The sequence below is a fragment of the Ixodes scapularis genome, unplaced genomic scaffold (assembly GCF_016920785.2).
Source record: "Ixodes scapularis isolate PalLabHiFi unplaced genomic scaffold, ASM1692078v2 ptg000154l_1__unscaffolded, whole genome shotgun sequence".
Classification (NCBI taxonomy): Eukaryota; Metazoa; Arthropoda; class Arachnida; order Ixodida; family Ixodidae; genus Ixodes; species Ixodes scapularis.
In genome coordinates this window covers 208,713-231,187 of record NW_024609924.1, presented here as the reverse complement: position 1 = coordinate 231,187, position 22,475 = coordinate 208,713, and the positions used below count along the sequence as shown (strand labels likewise).

At 43.3% G+C, this 22,475-nt stretch overlaps 1 protein-coding gene across 1 annotated transcript in view; it reads right to left on the bottom strand.

Annotated features, from left to right (window-relative positions):
* The window catches only part of LOC120838522, a 97,011-nt gene that overhangs the window by 21,385 nt on the left and 53,151 nt on the right, over positions 1-22,475 (bottom strand). Inside the window, exons 6-9 of the mRNA XM_040208478.1 lie at positions 16,816-16,952; positions 4,013-4,069; positions 3,624-3,677; positions 834-979 (exon numbers count right to left, since the gene is read on the bottom strand). Of these exons, the coding sequence (XP_040064412.1) occupies positions 834-979; positions 3,624-3,677; positions 4,013-4,069; positions 16,816-16,952 (394 nt within the window). The remainder of the gene's footprint in view (positions 1-833; positions 980-3,623; positions 3,678-4,012; positions 4,070-16,815; positions 16,953-22,475) is intronic.

Sequence of the window (22,475 nt, the reverse complement as noted above, 5' to 3'; positions counted from 1 at the left end):
GGTCCAGCTACTCGACATAGAATTACTGTGTTGCGAACATTTATAGTTTATGTACAATTAATGTTGAGTACAAGTAGAGATGCACACGTGTAAATGCAAAAAACTAACGTCAAATATTAATTGGCAGCATATAAACAAGAGTTTCTTTTAGAACGATTTTATCCAGGGGACCTTTTTATCGGAAATATTAGGTCAAAATCACGCCTAAAATTTCTTCAGAGTCTGGGCAACGACAGCCATAATTTATGCACGCCTCACATTTTTGTAATTGCGCTTGTTTCAAACTATCTTTGATATCACTTAGAAGTAAAGGCTACACACTATCCAATGCCAGCATTCCTTGGACGTTACTTTGACGTAGATAAACCCATAAGACGAAATTGAATCTAGCAAATAATTATTTGAATAATAATATTGACGTTGTCTGTCCTGTGAGCGCGTTCCTAAGATTGCGCGGTAAGAGGAAGCATGTCTTCTGTAACTGTGGCTCCTGCAAGTTCCAGAATGCCACTGGTACGCGGAATACTATAATCGATACACTTAGGAGAGAAAGAGAGAGGGAGGAAGTATGATCCGTTTGCTCTAAGTGTATGCGCGACTTACGTTAAGAGCACTCGCCAGTGACAACTTCATTAGGCTTCGGCTGGACCCCATTTCGTCACTTCGAAGCTCTCATAGCAAACTAACCCCAGACTGCAGTACGCAAAAAACTTGTTCTTAAATTAGGTTTCCATCCCCAGTTTTCTTACTTCAAACTCTACCGTTTAGTATTCGCGTCAATAAAAGAAACATCTGGTATATATGCAGTGACGTTAATCGGGAAACAAGCCTACTTTTCATCCTTGTTGAACGTTGTGAGAATATGAAGTCTCCCGTCAGGTCCCGGTTCTTCATTCGGACGGTACGTGATCATGCACAATCGGGAAGGGTCTTCTGCCAATGAGGAGTACACCAATAAGAGTGTTCCAAATAAAAGACCCTGAAAAACAATACCTATGTCAATAACTTTTTGTAGTCAGTACACTGTAAAAAGTAACTGTGTAAAAAAAAAAGAAAAAAAAAAGCTTGGCAGCTTTTTTGCCACATTTGATCTGTTTTCTTCTGTTGCTCTGTTTCTGTAATTTCAGTTGAAAAAAATATTCTTTTCAGGTCTTGTCCTTTGTACTTGCGGGTTTCTGCTTTGGGTGAGAAAGAACAGTTTCTGCTCTTGGAAATAGCGAAGCTTTTGTAAAACAAAAGTACAAGGATATTCATTGGTGGATTCTTAGGGATTGCGCTGCCATAACCCTTGGGAAAAGTCAGACACATCCCTCTTTGGGAAACGTTAACGCTGGCCCCTTCACTTTTCTCTTTGGGCTTTCTTTTGCTTCCTAAATTTTTGCATATTTTTTGGCCTCGTTACCTGGTCAGTGTTAGCGTTTCCCAAAGGGTGACGTTTCCCAAAGGTCATGCTAACGCATTCTCAAAACATTCACCAGTAGATCTTCCTGTAGTTTATTCCTCTGACCTTACGCCGACGCCATTGGATACGGTCATAATATAACTCGCGCAAAGAACCCCAACCATACCACTCGTGGAATGAATCGCATCCATACCACTCGTGGAGGGAGTCGCATCGATCGTTTTAACTATACACACACACATCACTGCCCACTCACCCCTACTGCGGAAATCCAGAGCGAAGAACAGCAGGCGACGGTAGAGCGGCAACTGAGCACGCCCGCATTCCACCGCGCCGGGGTGCACCACTTCCTGATAACAAAGGCGTAATGCTGAATGAGATGGCGTCATCAGAGGAGGCCAATGCTGGGCACATATTTGACACGACGATCCATTCAACGTTCGGAACAAACTTGACTTGAAGCCGAGTGCTGACGCAGCACCCGTTTCCTATCTGTATCCAGCGTTGGCCTTCCCTGATTACGTCATCTCATGCAGCACTACGGCTTTGTTATCAGGAGGTGTTGTAGGTCGCTTTCTCTTCACTGGCTCCGCACTAGCATTGCGCGTGACTGACGAAAACAAAAGGGCTCGTTTTTACCAAAACCCGGCGGTGTCTGCCACTTTTTCAGCGCCGAGAAGAGAGAGAGAGGTTCACCCGTGTTCACGTCAGTGTTTCGGATCAATGACAGATCGCACGTGTCACTTTCTTCCTCCTTTTCCCTCCCTCCCCGGCGTTGGCAAACAAAAGACACCACCGGGTTTTTGTCGGAAAGAGCGTCATATTGCTATCGTTTTGGACGTATTGAATGCATTAAAAGCCGTGAAAGCTACACCTACGCGGTTTGAAGTAGACTTACTGTATATGCTACCTACGGTAGCAGAGTTGCGTATTCAGCCTCGGCGGGTGGCCGTAGCGCCGGCTTTCCCACACGCCATGGATGCTTTGCTCCTCACGTGACTAATTTGACGAATAGCGGCGCCGCGCGCGCCGCCGCGCACAGAAAACAGGAGAGGAGGAAAAGGAGGCGGAAAGCAGGGGAACATACGCCAGGGCGCGAGAAACGTCGGCGGGGCGACCGTAAAGGTGGCTTTCTCGCACGGCGTGGATGCTTTGCTCCTCACGTGATGGATCTCGGCGAATAGCGGCGTGGCGGCGCGGGGAAAACAAATGCGCAACTCTGGCTCCCCCTTCGGGGGAGCGTATACAGGAACTCTAGTTTGAAGAGGCGAGTAATGCGACCATGAAGACATAGTATAGGAAACTAATCGTAACGGTCAACCATTTAATTAAGAAAAATTTGTTAATTCACGTTATAATTAGTATTAATAGACATACGGCTTTAATTAGAAACTTGCTGAGCGTCACCAAAAACACTACGTCATCAAAAACAACGCTAAGGACAGCGTCGTTCTTGGGCATAGGATTGAGCGGTTCGTGCCGCGCAATCACGTTTTTATGGCCGTTTACACTGATTTTTTTTTTTTCTCAATGGGACAAGTTAGGCTTTTGCCTTAACATAAAAGCTAGACTGTTTTCTTTTCTGACCAACCTGGACGAAGCCTCCACGGAAGCACCTGTGCTTAGGTTCTATAAATAAGGCACAATTGATTTCTTCCAAAGCCAATTTTTCTTGGACTACCTACTCACGGAGAGCTGAAAAAAGCTTCACATGAACACGACTGACCTGATTATACCGTCTCCGTTCTATAGTCACTACCCACATGAAATAATAAAGGTATCGACTGTGTTCAGTAATCTGGGGAAGTACCCACTAAAAACAAGACGCAATATGTACTTTTTTTTTAAATTGCAAGTGGTTGTCCCTCCTGGTGATGCGTGTGTGAAAAAACAAAGGGTTCCTTGTTTTTCAGACCAGTCCAGTAAACTAAATATGTTTTAGGCATAAATAATCATGTCTAAGTATGCCTTTTGTATGGTTTGCACGCTTATGCATTTCCTTTGCTGGGTTATGCATGGTTAATGCTACCGAGGACTGCGAGTAACAATTTTTCGGTCCACTTGAGCGCAACAATTTTGGCATTCAGTTCAGCCCTTAGACCTACTCCGCGTCTATAAAAGGTTGATCAGGTGGAGGCCAAATGGGGTCATTGTTTTTTGCTATGCTATTTCGGGCGTAACAAATTTCGAACGTTTATTAGATTGAAGAGTTCTCACCCACCTGCGTGAAATTTTGGTAGCTTTGGAGCAGCTTATGTCTTTCATTGAGTGGCGTCTGAAAAATGGCAAAGTGAATCAAAATATTGTTAACGCGCATTTTTATAGAAACTACCGAAAAGTTTCAACTAGCTGAAAAAGAGTGTGGTACGACTCTACCTTACAGCGCAAGCCAACTCTTAAACAAAAAAAATGTAACGTTATTTCAAATGCCTGTATTGCAAGACTGGTAACGACTGTTTTTAGTGCCAGGTGCTGCCATAACTAGTGCACATTGGTACTTAGCCCGGCCTACAAGCCTGAATGCTCCCAATGACTGCATGCGCTTATTGGCCAAATGTAGTTTTCACTGCAACCGTCGCAAACAAATAACAGTGGGAGAAGGGCACTCACGGTATCTGCGGGGTCTTCCTGGGTATCTTGTTTTACCTCACTTATAGGATCAGTGACCTAAGATGGTTAATGTTTAGAATTAAAAATACTATCTGTCAGAAACCATGCACACTATATGTAGTGTCGGAAGAATTGGGTGAAACATGCACTTTATATATACAGGGTGCTTGCGTTTATTTTGAACATAATAATATAAAATGAGACGCTAGATGCCGACTTAATGCGGTTTTGTAGGTGAATGACACGGTCAGGGGTACACAATATAGGGGTCTGATCGTCTCGATAACTCGCATAATAACCTTAAAATTCTTAAATAACTTCATAATTGGTGAAAATGGCATTGCACTAGTGAAAACTTTAGCGCGATCCCGCGCTATACTTTCCACGTGCTTAAGGGGACAAGTTTGGAGCACGTGGTTAGTGCCCCCGCACTTACCACGGGCTTCAAATCTTCCTATATTCGACTGATTTCGTGGCTTCAGATGACGCGCAGCAAGTTTTGGATTTGAATCAAGTTTTCGTTTTCACTTATTAAAAATGTCCATGGAAAAATTTTATGTAAATATTTGAGCCATCGTTATTATGTCGTGTGTTATGTATTATGTGACTATTACGTACCACTGGCGGTATAACTCACTTGCCCACACCGTATTAATACTCTTCACTGTTAAAAAAAAGTATGTTCGACCTAAAAACAAGTAACTCGTATACACTTTTTATATGAACTTGCCATGTGAATTGAATTTCACAAAGTGAAAATTACACCTTTGTATCAACTTTTTGCATCAAGAAATAAAAAAAAAAAGATTCATTTCATCTCTGCAGCACACGCAACTAAACGGCGGTCTTTAGGGTGTTAGAAATGGGCGAACTGGCCAATTTGAATCTTTTGTCAAAAGATATCAGTGCGAAAGACAAGGAACAAGGGAGGACAAAACAAGAAGCAGTACTTTCAATCGACGTCTTAGTGAAAATATAAGAAAGAAAAGAACGAAGATAAATATGTATAGAAAAATGAAAAAAAAAATTATCTAGAAAGAGGATTTTAAAAAGTTAATGAAAAATCAAGCAATAAAAATATAAATGTAGAATTATTTTTAAAAATTGAAAACAAAAGATTGAGAAGAAAAGAAAGTTTAGGAAATAAGGAAGTATCGTAGTTCCTTGGGCGGCAAGTTCACTAATGGCGCGCTTATGCAGGATTCGCTTTTCGCTGCGATGACTTGGGCTTCGTGAATTTCTCTAGTTCTTTTGTCGTGGAACAGTCTCAGAATTCCTGCGCTAGCTAACAACGGGGCGCACCCACAGTCCCTCACATGTAAGGCTAGGTTACCTGACGGCGAGGGTTGCAGTGAAAGTTCACGCTCCCTGAGCCTGATGTTGAGGCATCGTTCGGTGTGGCCCACACAAAGTTTTCCACATGAAAACGGTATCTCATACCCAACACCGCAATCACAGTTTATGTACTTGTGGAGATGTCTCATGATGCATTTGTCCGCCCTGTCGCTCTGCGAGTTTTTTGTTCTCGACCATTTGTTCTACATTTTTTAATGAATTTACCTTTATATTTTTTGTATTTTAATTTCTTGTTACCTTTTTATCTATCTCAATCTTTCGTCTAAATACTTTTTGCCTTTTTTAAATTTTTATATAAATTTATTTTCGTCCTTTTCTTTCTTTATATTTTGATTAAGCGTCAGTTAAAAGTTGCGCTCGTTCCCTCTTGTCCTCCCTAGTCTTTGTATTTCGAGGTAATAGTTTATGATGTTCAGCCAACTAGGCCACCAAACTATGGTGTTGAATCTCTAGCCAATACTCGTGGTACTCGGAAAGCACTCGTTTAAGGTACGATATTTTTGATGGCTCCCGTTTTATGGCGAATGAGAGGGTAACTACTTTAACACTGCTCCAGACAAACCTAGCAGGATGACCAACAATACTACTTATTTTCTGTTTGCTCAAACTAAAATAAATCTAAAAATTGAAAGTCAAGTATCGCATTAATTTATCCATCAAAAACAATGGTTGTTAGACTGTGTTCCCCGTACTCCTAGGGGTCCTCAAAGCGTTCATAAAAATAAAAAACTATAATTTTTTTTTTTTTTTTTTTTTTTTACGGCTTTGCACAAGACATGTGATATAGAGTGCATTGGTGGTCCTCGAATGGCCTCTGAGTGGGCCGAGAGGTCCGTGACGGTCAAAAGTTAAAGAACCGCTGCTCTAATGAATGCGCCGTGAGACTCTTCTTTAGTAGTGCGACTTCACCACAACTAGGGCCAATTACGCGCGGAGTGGGAGACTTCTATGCTTAGCGTTTGTAAACATATGTGGTTTATTAGGCGGTGTGTTAAAGCAGCTGATGTTACTCTGTTGTAGCGCGCTCGCTTCACACTCTGTGGACCCAAGATCGAATCCTTAGGAAATCGCAGCAGATTTTGGGAATTTTCTATGTTCAAGCATTTGGCGACATCGACGACCAATGCACTACTACTACGACAGCTTAATAATTACAAGTGGGAACCAGAGCCTATAACAGCTATTAGTGCAGCGTCCCACATGGTTGTCGGCGTAAATATGCACGTCGGCAATTACTCTTTTCAAAGTTTATACCTAAACGCGAAACCCCGCGAAACCCGGGAGGTGCAGCAATCTGTAATGTCTTTATGAAACTATAGCTGTTCGTCCGCGACCGACAAACAGCGGCATGCACTACAGCGTTTCCCCTAGCTTAAAAACAATGGCATTTTTTTAGCAGCGTGGGGGCGCCACCATGTCATCCATCCCATTCGTAGACCACCGTGAACGTGTGTTCCGACCGCTGTGGATGCACATGGGCTGCGGTTCCGTACTGCGGCCTCACATGGACTTCTTGACTCGCAGTCGTCACACATTGTTAACGGGCCGTAAGCGCGCAGTGTCATCGCCCCTGAACGCACAACAACGAAATGTCTCTGTCGTTTATAGCGTATAGCGCGCTGTGTAGCATAGGGCGTTTATAGCGCCCTATGCTACACAGCGGGACCAAGCGTGGAAGAGACTTTAGGACATTGCCGCCGTCTGTGATTGGTCAGCGCCTTGTTGCTGACCAATCGCAGATAGCGGCGATGCCTCGGATTCCCTGTACCGCTTGCTCCTGCTGTGTAGCATAGGACCCCTAATCTGCTCGCACCAGGGATAAGAAGTGTTTCGGGAATGTACACCACGCGGAAGAGTTATGAGAAGGTGCATTCAGCATGCTTTGTTATATATAACCGCTGCGCATAATGCTAACGCATTCTTTCGAGAATTATCTTGGCGGCAGCAGCGATCTTAACGCGATAGCGTGAAGAAGCTCGTGTCGCAAAAAATTCAGCGTCGGCGTCGGCGTCGGTGGGCCCTCAAAATCCTAATTGGTCGATAGGGTAACATGTGCGTAACGTGTGACGTTATGCGTGTAACGTCACACGTGGCTGTGACGTCAAAACTAACAAGTGGAGCAATGCGCGTGACATTATGCATGACTTTGACGTTATGACTTCACAAACCCGCTAAATTTTGTGGGAATATTTACCGCTAAATTCAGCGAAAATGTTTCCGCCATATTTAGCAGGTCGATAGGCTTAGGACGCCTGCCACATGGCCTCACGCGAGAATTTTGAGCAACCGACAACAATCACGTTGACGTCACGTGAAAGATGACGTCACGGTGGCATGACGTGTCTGTCACATCACGCGACACGTGACGTCGCACAGACACGTGATGCTACCGACTAGGCCACGCACACACGTTTGCACGTCTTGGGAACGAGCGCGGGTTCACACGAGAAGGTTTTAGAAACAGGGCCCGATAACTCTATCGCCCTCTCGCCACATTATAGCCTATTGGTTGTTCTGGTCTGGGGCACAAATAAAATAAAGCATTATTATTATTATTATTAACATTAAAGGCTAAGTTTTTGCGCCCTTCGAGTTTTTGGCCCATTTTTGAGAAGACGAATAGAAAGAAGCTTTCGGCGTAAGACCTTTTGTTTTCACCTCAGCTCAGGCACGTATTAGGGGTCGAATTTTTCATTTGGGCCAAACAAATATATATTTCTGAAGAAAGTTTGAAGTGAAAGAGATCTCCAACAAAAACATGGAGGATTTTTGTTTTCAGGTATTTACTTTTGAAGCGGCCGAGGCAAAAACTGTAGTTTCTCCGTCTGAAATTGCGTGCTTAACTACTCGCTATTAAGTCACTTTTACAACTACTGTAGTAGAACATTTTGTAACACGGTCGAAGTACGTTTCATTATGCTTAATAAATTGAAAAAGTCCTATAGTTTAACATATTAAAGATATATGTAGAAATCAGAACAAAATAAAAAGTGACGTCCCTTTATATAGGCGTACGCTTAAAAATATAACAATTATATGCATATTTTCTTTAAAAATATTTTGAATTTGCTTCATGCTGTATTAATTGCAAGGCTGATTGTTTTATTCAAATATATAAACACAAAATATATACATAGAAAAAAAGATGCGGGTGAGCTGGTAAACTTTTAACATCATCACCCCAGTCTCATTGACAAAATATTGCATTTTATTTCTTTGACCACAATTAAAGCTTGATTCATGTCAGTTGTTTGTCATGACCACGTCCTTGACTCAGTGCAATTTTGGCCTACATTTGGCCTTGAATCTAGTAAATCGCCTAATAATATTACTTATCAAGTAAGCTGGAAAGTAAGGGCAAACAAGGGGGATCGGTGAGCGTGAGCGCGCGAAGTCGTCGGACGCGCAAGACTTTCAAACTATGAGCCCCAGAGGACCGTTTACAATGGCCCTTGCAGGCCGTGGTTCTATTGTTTCTGTATAGAATGCATCGACTCATGAGTACCAGGGGGCTCTGCCATCGCTACCACGCAGTGCAATGTTTAGGAACTCAGTTATCCTGCACTGTGATGTCAAGGGCCGCCCATACAGGATTGAAAATTTGAGACGCGGACAACCGTATGTCCCGTAGTAGGTGGCCTCTATCGGTGTCTACCAAATGAACCCCGTTTGGATTATGATGCAACGATCGTCGGCTGCAATGCACGGACTAGTTCGTGCCAAGCAGCTGAAGGTTAAGGAGAAACGCGGTCTGGCCATTGAACCAAGCAAAGCCGAATTAAGGTTTAAGCTTCACTGTATCAATTTTAATGTGCCAAATGACGTAGCACGAAGGTCAAGGAACCCTTTGGCAGCGTGACAAAAATCGCTCGTGAAACCTAGCATGTGGAGGGCTTCCAGGATATTGAGTCTACAGCCAAACTGGTGCGGACGACGGTCGAGGAAGGTTTTACTGCGGACATCATGCCGCAGCAGCTACGTTTATTCTGTGAAAACGCGTTTGTTGCGCTGCCTGGACGCGCACCACTCTGCTTGCGCTCTAAGGGCTCATTCACACTGGAAGCGGATCCGCGTTCGCAAAGCGGTTGCGAACGCGGTTGTATAAGGATTCAGTACAATTGCACGCGCACACGATGTCATCAAATGCGCGTGCAATTGCACTGGATCTTTATACAACCGCTTTCGCAACCGCTTCGCGAACGCGGATCCGCTTCCAGTGTGAATGGGGGGTAAGCGCACCGGCAACATCAAAGACTGCTGCGTTTCAAGATTCCTTGAATGTCATCGATTTGACCACGAGGTAGAGGACTTCGTTTGAACGTATACATGGGTTGCACTGACGTCACATCGCATACTTTTGACCACCATGTAAGAGGAGAAGAGGGAAGCTGCTATTGTAAGAATTTTGAGTGACGGGCTAATCTTCTATAATCTTCTGGGAGGAAAATAGTGACGTCTGTGCAAATCCGGGGGGCGCAAAAGAGGGTCAGGATAAGAGGGGAGCTCTTTCTCCCCCGCTTCTCGGTGGTCATTGGACCGCTCTTTGAATGATGTCACGTGCAACCTATCTATGCTTTGGATGTCAAGCCTCAGACACTCGATGAATCCAAAGAGATGATATGGCCGCCGGAGAAGCGGAACAAGTGGTGGCCGGCTCGTCGCTCAGAACGAACGCCAACCTTGCATGTGCTCCCCGATATTTTCCTGACGATGGCGTCCCCAATAGGCCCCCAGCTAAGACATAGGAAGAACATCATCCTCGTGAAAGTGTAGCTCCACCAAAACAAGAAGGAGCGATGGTCAATAATCAAGAGCTTTACACTGCAGAAGATGGAGATATCCAGAGAACCGCACCAGCCAGTTACTATAGTGTTGAAGTCGACGTGCCGGACGCAAGCCTGCTGAACAAGCGACTGTTGGTCAATCTCCAGAATCAATGAGCAGTTAACCAATTTGACGTACAGTTTTCGGGATGGAACATGGCCACCAACAAAAAAGGACGTTGCATTTCGAAGTAAGAACGTCGACAGCCTTCACCAGAGCGATGATAGCCCGGACATATAACTAAAAAGGGGACTTTGTGATAAAAGATCTGCTACAAACGGCATGACCTGCAGGCAAGTGTCTGGGAGCGCGAAAGGTCGGGGGAACGAGGCTATCCTGGATAGCCCTTATATTAGATTATTAAACATACCATTTAAAAAATGTTTGAGCTGTAGCATCTTTTTTCTTTGGCACCCTAATTGTAAGATGTTTAAATTCCTGCGGAAAGCAGCACCAGTTACGATATCAGGCAAACCAAGAATTACATTTTTTGGCAAAAGAGAAAACAGAAATGTCTGACGACTAAAAAACTGAGTAAGTATTACGTCCATATATTTCGAAGTATGAGGTTTGCGTTAGTCTATACGGATTTTCTTTTTTAAAGAAATACATACTTTTCTTTAATTTATCGAGGCTTAACCATGATAAAGGGCGTTCTATTTTTGTGATTTCATGTTGTTCAACTTAGACTGAAGAATCATCTGCGTGTATGCTTCCAACAAAACGAAAGGAAGGAAAATATTTTTTTTTTACCTTCGTCAGTATTCAGAATGTGACTGAATTGTTGTTTTCTGGGAGATTGAGATTGTGTCTGCAATGTTTCCGATTGTTCACCGGACAACGAAATCTGTGATAGTAGTGAGAACTTCTCGAATAAAATGTTTGGTGGATGCAATTTAGTAGACGTCGTAGTAATACAAAGACAAAGAACGCAATTTAAGTTCACACATTTCAAATCGGCCATGCCTGCTCGCCTTGCAGTATCTGTTTTTCGACAGATCCAGCAAGTAGTTTATACACTATTATTTTACTCATCATTGTTTAGTGACCGTAACGAAAAGAACCAGGAAGAGAAAAAACTTATTTGACAACACGGGAAGCTTAATTCAAAACTGTTGAAGGACTACGACCGTAGATGAGCTGTTTGCGATGGCGACGACAAGAGGAAGACTGTCACTGTTGGAAAAATGGGAGCATTTAAAATAGTATGTAGTGCAAGTGGCTATCGAACGATCAGGCATTCTTAAGTTCCAAGCTCGCACCGAGGAGTGGTAAGGGAATCATGCTCTGCGTGCAGTTCACGAGGGAGCGTGCGCAGATCCCGGTAGTGGTGAAACAGATATCCACCACGTAAAAACGGAACTTCAGAGTTTTCGTCACGAACCTTACCAAGGCGCCGTTGTGCGGTCTCAAATGCAAACCTTTCTTTATGGTGAACAACCGCCAAAAAAAATAACTTCAGAGAATTTTTTTTAGCTAAATAGATTTAAAAAATCGAATACAACAACAGTACTTGGTCTGACAAAGACAGCAGTCTTCCGTTTGGTAAAGGTGCCCGATATCATCTTTTTTTATTTGATATTTCTTCCGAAACAAATTGTCTCAGCATCGCCATAGTAACAGCCTGCGAGGTTTCAGTCTCAATTATATATAAAAAACTTAGCGCATTCCGATGACGTTGATATTTTATGTCGTGACAAGAAAAGGGTTACCGAAGCTGTTGTGTTGACCAAAGAATGATGTGAAATAACAGTTGCAGCGGTAAACTGGAAAAATATGTTGGCTTCTGGTACGAGTTGTTGCGACTATGACTGCAGAGTATGAAGGCGTTAAATGGAATAAAACAACTTGTAAACATTTTGGCGTGCCATTTCTAAAATTACGCAACAAAGCGACATACTGGTCGGCGGTTATTAACGAACTGAAAACGAGTGTATAATGTTTGCCCGAATGAAAGTTGTGAATGTTTGCGAGAGCAACTGTTTGCAACCCTTCTCTTAATACCAAAATTATCTACGCATTGCAGGTCCTGCATCGTGTTCGTGTGATTGTTCAAAAGATCCATAGGGTTTGTGATTTGCTTATTGCGAAGTTTGGACAGGAACCAATAGGACGTGAAAATCTTTTTTGACTTATACCTGTAAGAGGCTTAGGCCTGCCACATTCGTTTATCCTTCAAGTTACATCGCGTTTTTTTTCTTCTTCTCTTTGCGAGACGAGGAGCAACCATTCGCACATACAGTGCTACAAATCAATCTATCTGGCCTTTTGTCTTTATTTTTGGTGTCTCCTGAAATAGAGGATACTATGATAGCTTTTGAATTCCTTAACAAAAATTTGATTGCTATAACTTTTTGTTTGCCTGATTTTCTCGACAGTATCCAGTTGCTGTTTCATGAAAAGAGCTTACTCGACCTCTCTCGGATAATCTTTTCCGAACTCCTCCGTTTCGCTCACTGTTCAATAATGAGCCAGGTAAAATGTGTTATATAGGGTTAAAGCGATATGCACTCCACCCACTACAGAATTTTTCCTATATAAACTGCATACTGGAACATTCCCTCTTAAGGTATGGCTCCAGGGGATGGGAATATTTGCTTCTTGGATTATAAACTGTTTGCTTTGTGAATAGACAGATACAATTGAACACGCTTTAATTAATTTCTGGGATGCATTTTTTCTTCGAGACATCCCACAACAAACTATAAAAAAAAACCGGCCAATCACACTATATCCGGTTTAGAACTGCGAAAAAGCATGGGGGAATCCCATATGACGTTTTCATTCTTCTCGGTCCTTTCAGCATTTAGAGGCCTCGAATGGCACTCGGACATGCTAAAAAATGTGTCCCAGAAAGTACGCATTTATTTTATTGAAATCATTACCCAAATAAAGTGAATTTATGCCCTTCTGGAGACACCTCAAAAGTGGGCTTTTTTCATTGAGGACCTACCTGACATGAAACAACTATAACACTTCAAAAATTATATCTGAGATTCAGGAAAAGTGGTACTGATGCGCAGGTGGTTGCTGTTTGCCTGTAATAGAGTGACTCTGGTATATGTTACACCACTTACATGTCGCTGGACTCTTGGAACGCCTGTGAATGCCCCTTCAGAACTCTTGCTGCTTGAATTTCACACTTTTTGTGCTGTGTAAGATATATACTACGGAACTTGATATGTAGGAAGTGTTTAAGATATCTTGAATGTAAAATGGCAATAAATTGTAACCGATTTCCTGTAGAAACCAATATTGGTGGTTTTCTATGAATTGCGAGAGCATTCGCCATGAGACTCAGCTCGCTGTGAATACGATAACGCAAAATATGCGTAAACACTAGAAATAACAAGTGGTTTACGACGCAAACATTGTCGTCAGCGAGATCGCAGCCCTCCACTTCGAAATTGACTGATTGATCTCTGTGTGATCGTTTTGATGCTCAAGTGGTTTCCCCACCATCATTACAGCTTCGTGTGTGTGTCTTGTGCTGTCTTTGTGTAATCGTTCAATGTTCAAGTTGTTTCAGCACCATCATTGACCATTTACCAACTAGTTCAACACAAACCGATCATTGCATCGTAGCTTCGGCGCAAATGTGAATGTCTGCGCACTGCCCCTCTATGTATGTGCGGCTCAGGTTTATCTGTGTGCTAGGACGATGTCGAGAACGACGTCCGAGAAAGCGGCGTCAAAGACGACGTCTAGGATTGCCTCTTGGACGTACTTCAGGGCGATTTCAAGGACGACCTCTAGAACGAGATCTAAGGCGACGCCTAGAGCGACCTGAAGGACGACCTGTAAGGCAGCCTCAATAACGACATCTGGGACGACCTCTTGGACGACGTCGTGCTTAGTTTGACGTCCTGCGTGTGTTCAGCGAGTACGCGCGCCACGCATAGGCACGGCGCATTCGAGGCCAGATCCCGCATCGCGAAAACCGGATAAAGTAAGGAAAAAATTCTGTCGCATTAAAAAAAATGGTGACCGGGTTGCTTAGCGCATCTCAGCTCGGAGCACGCGTAGCGAAAGTTCGCTCTGTAGAACCGATGGATCCTGGGTCAATCCTTGCTCCTGCCCGTTTGGATTTCGAGGAGCATCGTCATGTAGCACTATAGTGCTATACGACCCTGTAAAGGGATGGTGAATCGATATTTAAATTTCAGAAAACAATGCAGGAGGCGTAGGCGGGACGCTAGAATCCGTACAATACCACCCATAAGGCAATATTTCGAATGGACGGCCGTATTTTTGGAAAAAGAGGTACCGATTGAACGAGGCCGACGAGGCACGTGACGTCAACATATCCCGTTTCTTCTTCTCTTCGCTTCGCCACCTCTAGGCGGCGAGGCGTGGAAGACGCTAGGCCGTTTCCTCTCCTTCTCGAGTCTTCTTGGAGAAAGAAAACGTCAACATACCTGTCAAATGCGCCTCCTTTTTTTCAGAAAAATACGGTCATCTGTTAGATATATCGCTGTATGAGTGATGTTTTGGTGTTTGTAGCGTCCCATTGAACGCTTCTTCAGCCGTGTTAAGTGGAATCCAGATTTCGGTTCAACATCCCTTTAACGTGCATCAAGCAGTATACTGCTTGGTGCACGTTATAAGCCCCAGGCTAACAGTTGTACTGCACAGTCTAAATTTTTAATCTACAGCTGAACCACGAGACGCCTTTTAAGGCCGACTAACTTCAGGCTGTATAAACATATATACAAAACAATTATTAGTATTACTATTTAAGTTAAACTTTGCATAATGTGGGCAAAAAGTGAGTTTCATCCACAACAAAGCGTGCCGTTTTACCAACACGGGTATGGCAAACTTAAATTTTTATTTGCGGTCAGATGACAAAAATTAAGAATAATATGTCAGTAGCTTCTTATAAACCACTTATGTACCTTGCAACTAATAAAACATGACGCCAATAAAAAAAGCGTTTTTAAAAAAGTCGATAAAATTTGCTAGATTTTAAAACACTCGTTTATTCAAATGTGCTGACAAATTTTATTTTGTGCGTATAATGTTGACTCAAATTGTTAAAATATAAAATGATTTTATTAATAAATGCTTATTGAAATCTATTCTGAGAGTGCCACAAAACAGCTTTAGTGCAGCATTTTGGGAGCACTGTCAGTTTTCGCCTCGACCGCCTTCAATAGTCAATAACCTAAAAATACCAAAGCCGCCGACGCTTTAGCTGTTTTTTTATTTCAAGAATTATCCTAATACATATTTTCTGGACAACAATTAAAAATTCCACCCAAAGACCGTTCCTGTATTGAGAATAATAGGTGGACTCGAGGCTGCTAGCAGAAGGGTGAAGGCCCTAAGGGAGTGCGCCCTTTAACTCTAGCACTGCCACGTTTTTACTCACACCGTGTTCTGCCTTGCAAAGGCTTTTAGGTTTACGAAATTTAACGCACCGTGCACGTGATACGTTCGAGACAACCGCTTCGCTTTTGGCCGCTGTGGCCGTAGTGGTAATCAAAGCGCTGACTCTTTCGATTCTGACTTCAAACGCTCTTCGGAAATTAAATTATGAGTATGAGAGCTTATCCTAATGTACAGAAGATCTGGTAAGTGTCTGAGCGGATACGTTTGATCAGCGGATACTTTAAAAAAGTTTTTAAAAAATCCAAATGGAAGAAAGACAATCACCTGTCACCCATAATATTTTAATTCTATGCTATTCAATCTTAACAGCTTGTAAGTACTGAATACGCTCCTGTTAGATTTTTTTTTTAAACGCCTGTACCTTTAACTTTTTTTGCACTCTCCCTCAGAAAAAGACAACAACCTGAATCACTGGCACACGTCTTAAAAAAAAGAAAAAGAATAACAAATATGGACAGAGAATTTTGCAGAATAAAATTAACTATTGAGTAAATAATCACTGGAATAAGGAAACACGTTCTGCCCTCCAACAAAACGACGCATTTTTTCTGACTGCTGACACAGGATGTGTCATGCACTAGCATTTGCTATTCCCGCACGTCTTCCGACTTCCGTCAGCCCGGAGCTCTCAATTTGTTTCCACGCAGCTCCGCTTTCGCGCCAATACTTCTGAGTTGAATGTAACAATTCAAGTTTTCCATGTAAAGGTTTGCGGGCACACGCCTTTTCGCGAGATTTAGGGAGGATGTTTAATTGGTGAATAATTAAATACAAATTCGCGGTGTTCCTTACAAATTTAACATTCGAGGTGCAACGGACGGAAGCACATAATATCTCACGGTTCGATAGCCCCAGATGTGCTACGGCAGTGAGCTGTAAGCTCAGTTTCCTTCGTTATAAGAAAAGTCAATTACAGCAAAGTACAAAAAACCGCAGAAAGCAACAATTCAAAGTTCTAATATTTTGAATGCAATATGCGCATGGACAATGAAAAAATGACACCTTGTGTTCGCTGTCCCTGTGCACATCGGCTTTTTTGATCTGATGATATTCTCAGTTTCGTCATTTGCTTGGATCGTTCTATTGTTTACTGTGATTGACTATTTTTATGTTATGAACTAACTTTTTAAGGGTGTCGCAATCTTTGCACATTTTGTCATTTATGCCTAGTAGTTACACCGTTGAGAACAATTGGAAATTAGGGTAAAATAGAAATATATGTTTATTACCTCTTCGTATTCAAGGCACCGATGGGTTTCGGAAACCTTGAAAACTTCGTATTTACACTCGATCAGTTCTGTTGTCGAAAGACAGTCCTGTGGATGATTGTAACTACTGCTTGTGATTAGGCCTATAATAACACACCCTGGAAATATATATATTTCTTGATTGTTTCGTCATGTAGATTATGTCATTGCTCTGGAGTACCAATTTTAGGTTCCATAAAGTGTTGCTAAATGCCATCGATTTCAAACATGCACAATTTTCAATACAACTATACCCGTTTTCACCTCAAGAGATGAGTAAAGAACGTTTGGCCAATCGGGAACCACTTCTAATGTTCCCCCTTTATCTGGATAACTAAGATATATGTAGGTGAATTTCTGATTCGATATATATTATAATATTATCAAGGCGAACATATTGAAAACGCCGAAAGCATCGTTCATTTTTTTTTTCCGAGAATCAAATCTCGAAAGATTTACAGTGCGCAACGTATGAACGATGCGCACAACTTGTTTTCTTACTTGACGTGAAAACGAATATACATTCATGTGTTAATGCGAGTCTTTTAAAAATCTTTCACGCTATACCTAAAGGTTCGATGAACATAATATTTAGGAAGTTACAAATCAGTGGTAAATAGGTACACAATCAGTTTTGATTTACCAATCCTCTGCATCTGAGAATCACGCTTTCTTTTCTCAGAGTTTACAAAGTCCAGAAATGTAGCTTTTGCGAAATTAAATGCAACTGATTACTCAACGGCCCGCCTTGTTTCATATTATTAATTCAAATTGCTAGGCTGAACAAATATGTTGTAACTTAAAAATACTATAAACCACATAAATTCTAAAAGATGGTGCACTAAAATATCCGGCTCTCAATATGTCCCAAAACTACATATTTATTTTCGTTTTTATGGGCTACTCTTTACAAAATACATTGCTACACGTCCTCTGTTTTGAAATATCTCAGTGAAAGTGTTTTTTGAGATGTTTGGACGTGTTTTTATTACACAAATTGACGCTTAATTGTAACTTTGTGTTATAGGAGCGCGCATAGATTGAATATAATATCAAAGAAAAAAATCCGACTGGCTTAGATATGCAGCAAAGAATAAACCGAACCACAACGTTCAGGCGTTTTTACTGGTGTGAGCATTGTACGTTACGTTTGTACATTACGTTTTACACTATACACTGTTAGTAAAAATCTACACCTCTAGACGCTCAGACCGTTGTCCCAGGGTGAACACCCAAATGACGTTCGTTTTACTCTTAAGCCTCAGTGTATTTTGTTTACACGCGAGGTCTTGTGTAACATGAACATCTTTAAACGTGTACTGGTTTCCGCGATCACACGTCTAGAGAGAGGGGGGGGGGGGTGCGATGGCTGCATACATTTAAAATGGCGGCCGCTTGACATGACTAAGAGCTGGGCCCAGCGCTTTACATGGATTTTCGCTGGCGTGGAAGTGTAGTTTCCACGTGTAATTTCGGAGGCTTCCATAGCGCGCTAAACCACCACAGGCATTCGTCCCCAAGCGCTGACACCCTTACGGCAATTACGCTAGAGTTGGAGCGACTGCATCCAGCCGTCGTCTTTCCCCGTCGATCAGGTTCCATTCGTGTAGTGGCTCAGTTGACCTCCGAGGTCCCATGCGAGCTGCATGTTCACCGAGACCGAATAATGTTCAAGGAGGAATCTTTCTGACGACTACAGGTATGAAAACTTATTTGAACACAGCCTCTCTTCGACGTGAGCGACGACCAATAGCTCCAACACCGACCCGGCCGGCGTTTCTGACGTCCTGCCTACTTTTTTCACGCGAGCAGCGTTGTACACTACGTGCGACGTCGCAAGGTTTTGGCGTATCCACTCATATCTCGTGTGTGCGCAGACTTCACAGCTTTCCGCGTGGAAACGGCCACTTAAAGAGCCAGCGAAAGAACTGAGCGGCTGCTACGTTTGCAGCAGCATTTTAATACGTGGTTACTTTCCTTCTAGATGGTCATAGTAGCTATAGTTCTATACACAGTAAGTAGACGTATAAAGAAAACCAAAATGAAATTGGGCGGCTGCTTGTGCCACCGAGTGAGCATGCTGAAAACTACAACAAATAAAGGGAGATTGAAACTTTCGGAAACACCCCGCATGAGCAGATAGCAGCATACACACACCTGCACAACACAGCTGATATATAACAACATATTAATATGCAAATACAAACAACGTACTGAGGCACAGACAACCAAACACACCTACACAACAGCATGAGTGAACCGCTGGTTATATATATCAGACCTTTCGATTTACACTCTAAAAAACGTCTGTGTTTCTACTTTTACGCACAACACTAGGAGAACCAATCAGCGCAATTTACGGAGACAGCTCAGCGAATGACGATGCCGAAACATCTGTTTAGACCAAAAAACGCAGACGTAGTTGTGACATTACGCAATGCAAGCGTGACGTTTTGCATTGCTTAATGTCACAACTCAGACTGCGTTTTTTGGTCTAAACAAATGTTTCGGCATCGTCATTCGCTGAGCTGTCTCCGTAAGTTGCGATGATTGGTTCTCCGAGTGTTGTGCACGAAAGTAGACGCACAGACGTTTTTTAGAGTGTACACAAAGGGCCAGTGACTCCCATCGTAATTTCGATGAATGGAACAATACAACTCGATCATTACTTATATAATACATTGATACATCATTGATTCTGACAGATAAATATTTCCCTTACTCTAATTTATTGCAAAGAGACACCATATATATAGCTAAAGTGCAGGACAATTCAATTTCGTACTCTGAAGTTCGAGTGCTGAAGATTGTATCGTAGGTACTGCGCTATACAAGATAGCAACGTGACGAAGCGATGAAGTGCTCGCGCTTCCAACGCGAGCGCCCGGGACATCGTTCGGAGCTTTTGGGCTGAATGGACACACGCTGGACACTGTGGGACATAACATCGAACTGATAATGATGTCGCAATAATAAGCATCGATACATGGTGTCAGAAGTGGAATTAAAAGTTAGTCCTGCTTGCATGGCGGCTTCGAGCACACCTTTTAGTCGTTGGTCGATCTGAGTCCTGGACGTTCCCCACACCAAAATATCATCAACGTACACGTGAACACCGGGCAGAGAGTCAAAAATCTCGTTCAAAGTCTTTTGAAATACCTCTGATGCGGACGAGATTCAAAAAGGCAGTATAAGTAGGCAGTGACAATGGACCCCAGTTCTCAAGTCGAGAATTCACCTTATTTGCTCGCAAGTATGACTTCAGACACATAACGTCAAGCCCGGAGTTCCCTCGGTCAAACGGTTTATCAGAGAGAGGCGTGCAGGTTGTGAAGCGGATCGTTAAGAAGGCAAAAGAAAGCCGAGAAGATTTTTGGCTGGGTTTGCTGAGTTATAGATCAACCCCACTAGAAGACGGACGTTCGCCAGGGGAGCTGCTGCAAGGACGAAGGTTGAGGTCAAGTCTTCCGGACTTCGGTGACCAGCCAGGTTTGAAGGTGCAGAAGCACGTCCAGAAAGAGAATTCCAGAGGTCCACTTCCGCAATTGAAAGAGGGCCAGGTCGTCAGAGTCAAAAAGAGGTGGTGGTCTAAGAAGGCAAAAGTCGTCGCCGAGACAAGCCCGAGGTCGTACCAAGTTTTAACCGAGGACGGCAGGGTTATTGGGAGGAACCGGCAACATCTGCTACCGACAAGCGAGCCTTTCAGACCGAACACACCGCAAGATGACACCTCGGACGAGGAAACTCATACAGACTTACCGTCATTGGCATCACCGGGCCATGCTTTAGTGCCTTTAAGCAGGCGTTCACAATCTCCTCCACGAAAATCCCAGCGGCAAACAAGACCTCCTCTATGACTACACTATGACTGTAACTTTAATCAAGTGCCTTAATGTGTTCTCTCTTTTTTATTTGTTTTTTAACTAACGTGATCGCAAAAACATTTTTATAAAAAAAAGAAAAAAGAACAGGGGGATGTATCGTATTGCGCTATACAAGATAGCCACGTGACGAAGCGATGAAGTGCTCGCACTACCAACGCTGGACACTGTGGGACATAAACATTGATACAGGTTTGAATGTTCTAGCGAAGAGGGTGGTTGCTCATACCAATCTAGACCGTTTACACTCCGTTGTATGACGCTGTCGAGGCTGCTGGCTGCAGCCCCGTCTTGGTTTACCCAAGTAGCACAGATGTGGTCGATCATTGGCAAATGGCTGGCCATGGTCCTCTGGTCAGCGGCCAGACAGTGGCCAGCTATTTGCCGATGACTGGTATTTCTCTTGCCATTGGCCAATGGCCACTCGCCATCAGCCATTGTCTAAGTATTGGCCGATGAATGGCCACTCTTTCGCCAATGGTAAAAAGGACATCGCCAGCCCTTTGCCAATGCTTGGCCACAATCTGTGCTGCTTGGGTCACGTTTGATTCAAGGGGTGTCCAAACAGGATACTACAAAACTCACGACTATGACAAATCGTGCGGCGCTCCGCTTTCGGTCGTTTTTCATTGCCGGGGGGAAACTCCCCCCTCCATCCCCCCCGTCCAATCTGCTGGGGAGAAACTTCCCCCAGTCAAATCTCTTCCTCGGAGGTTCGACGGGGGGAAGTTTCCCCCCCGCAGGATTGACGGGAGGAAGTTTACCCCTGGCAAAGAAAAACGACCAGAAGCGGAGCGCCGAACGATTTGCCAGAGTCGTGCGTTTTGTAGTATCTTGTTTCGACACCCCTTTACACGCACACTCGTGAGGTTAAAGGAGCTGTGCAACAATTTTAACGTTGAAATAATTGGCATCTTCTAATTTTGACATTGTTCACCTTGTCGCAAGGACAGAAAACACACCTCTTTCCATCGAAATGTTGCGATTCCGCCGCATAATTGCCAGGCCGCCGCATAATCGCGATGCAAAAATTAGAATATTCCCCGACCTGCGGCCGCGAGCGGCGGCCATGAGAAACACGCGGCGTGGCGTCAATGGGGGGTCTTGTAGAAAGATAGCAAGTTCTGCGAATACCTGTTCGATAAAAGGTAACTTTTCTATAAATCTTGTCGTTCTAACATAAATATAAATGCGTCAAAAACCTGGTATCATCGAGAGAACTTTTATTATACGGAGTTTTAGTGGCGCCATCTATCCTGGGACCACAAAACCGTCAGCTCTCTCTGCTACCGCGAACAGCCGCCAGAAGCCGAAGGGGGAGGGGGACAGAGCCGGACGGGGATGGCCGGACTTGGATGAGACTTTCCTCCTTTCACCATATTGTTCGCGCTGCGCCCGCCAGCACGTGGTCACGCGGTCGCGAGCTGATGAGTTCTCGCTGCTCAGTGATGGCTCTAAAGAGAGAGCTTCACCGGAACCCCGCGCAAACCCCATTGACGTCGCAGCGCACGTGACTCAGAAGATGGGGAAGGAGTTGAGAGGTGCCGAAAACCTCAATCTTTGTCCATTTAAAAAAAAAAAAAAAAAAAAAAAACTAGGGCATGCAGGCAAAAGCGGTTTTTTTTTTCTTTACTTTAGAAAGGTTGAGACACTAACTCCCAAATTATTTAAGCAAAGCGCTGAAACTGTTGCACAGCTCCTTTAAGGGAAAGTATACGTGCTAGATTCGCTATAGGTGACAGAGCCTCACTCACGCTAACG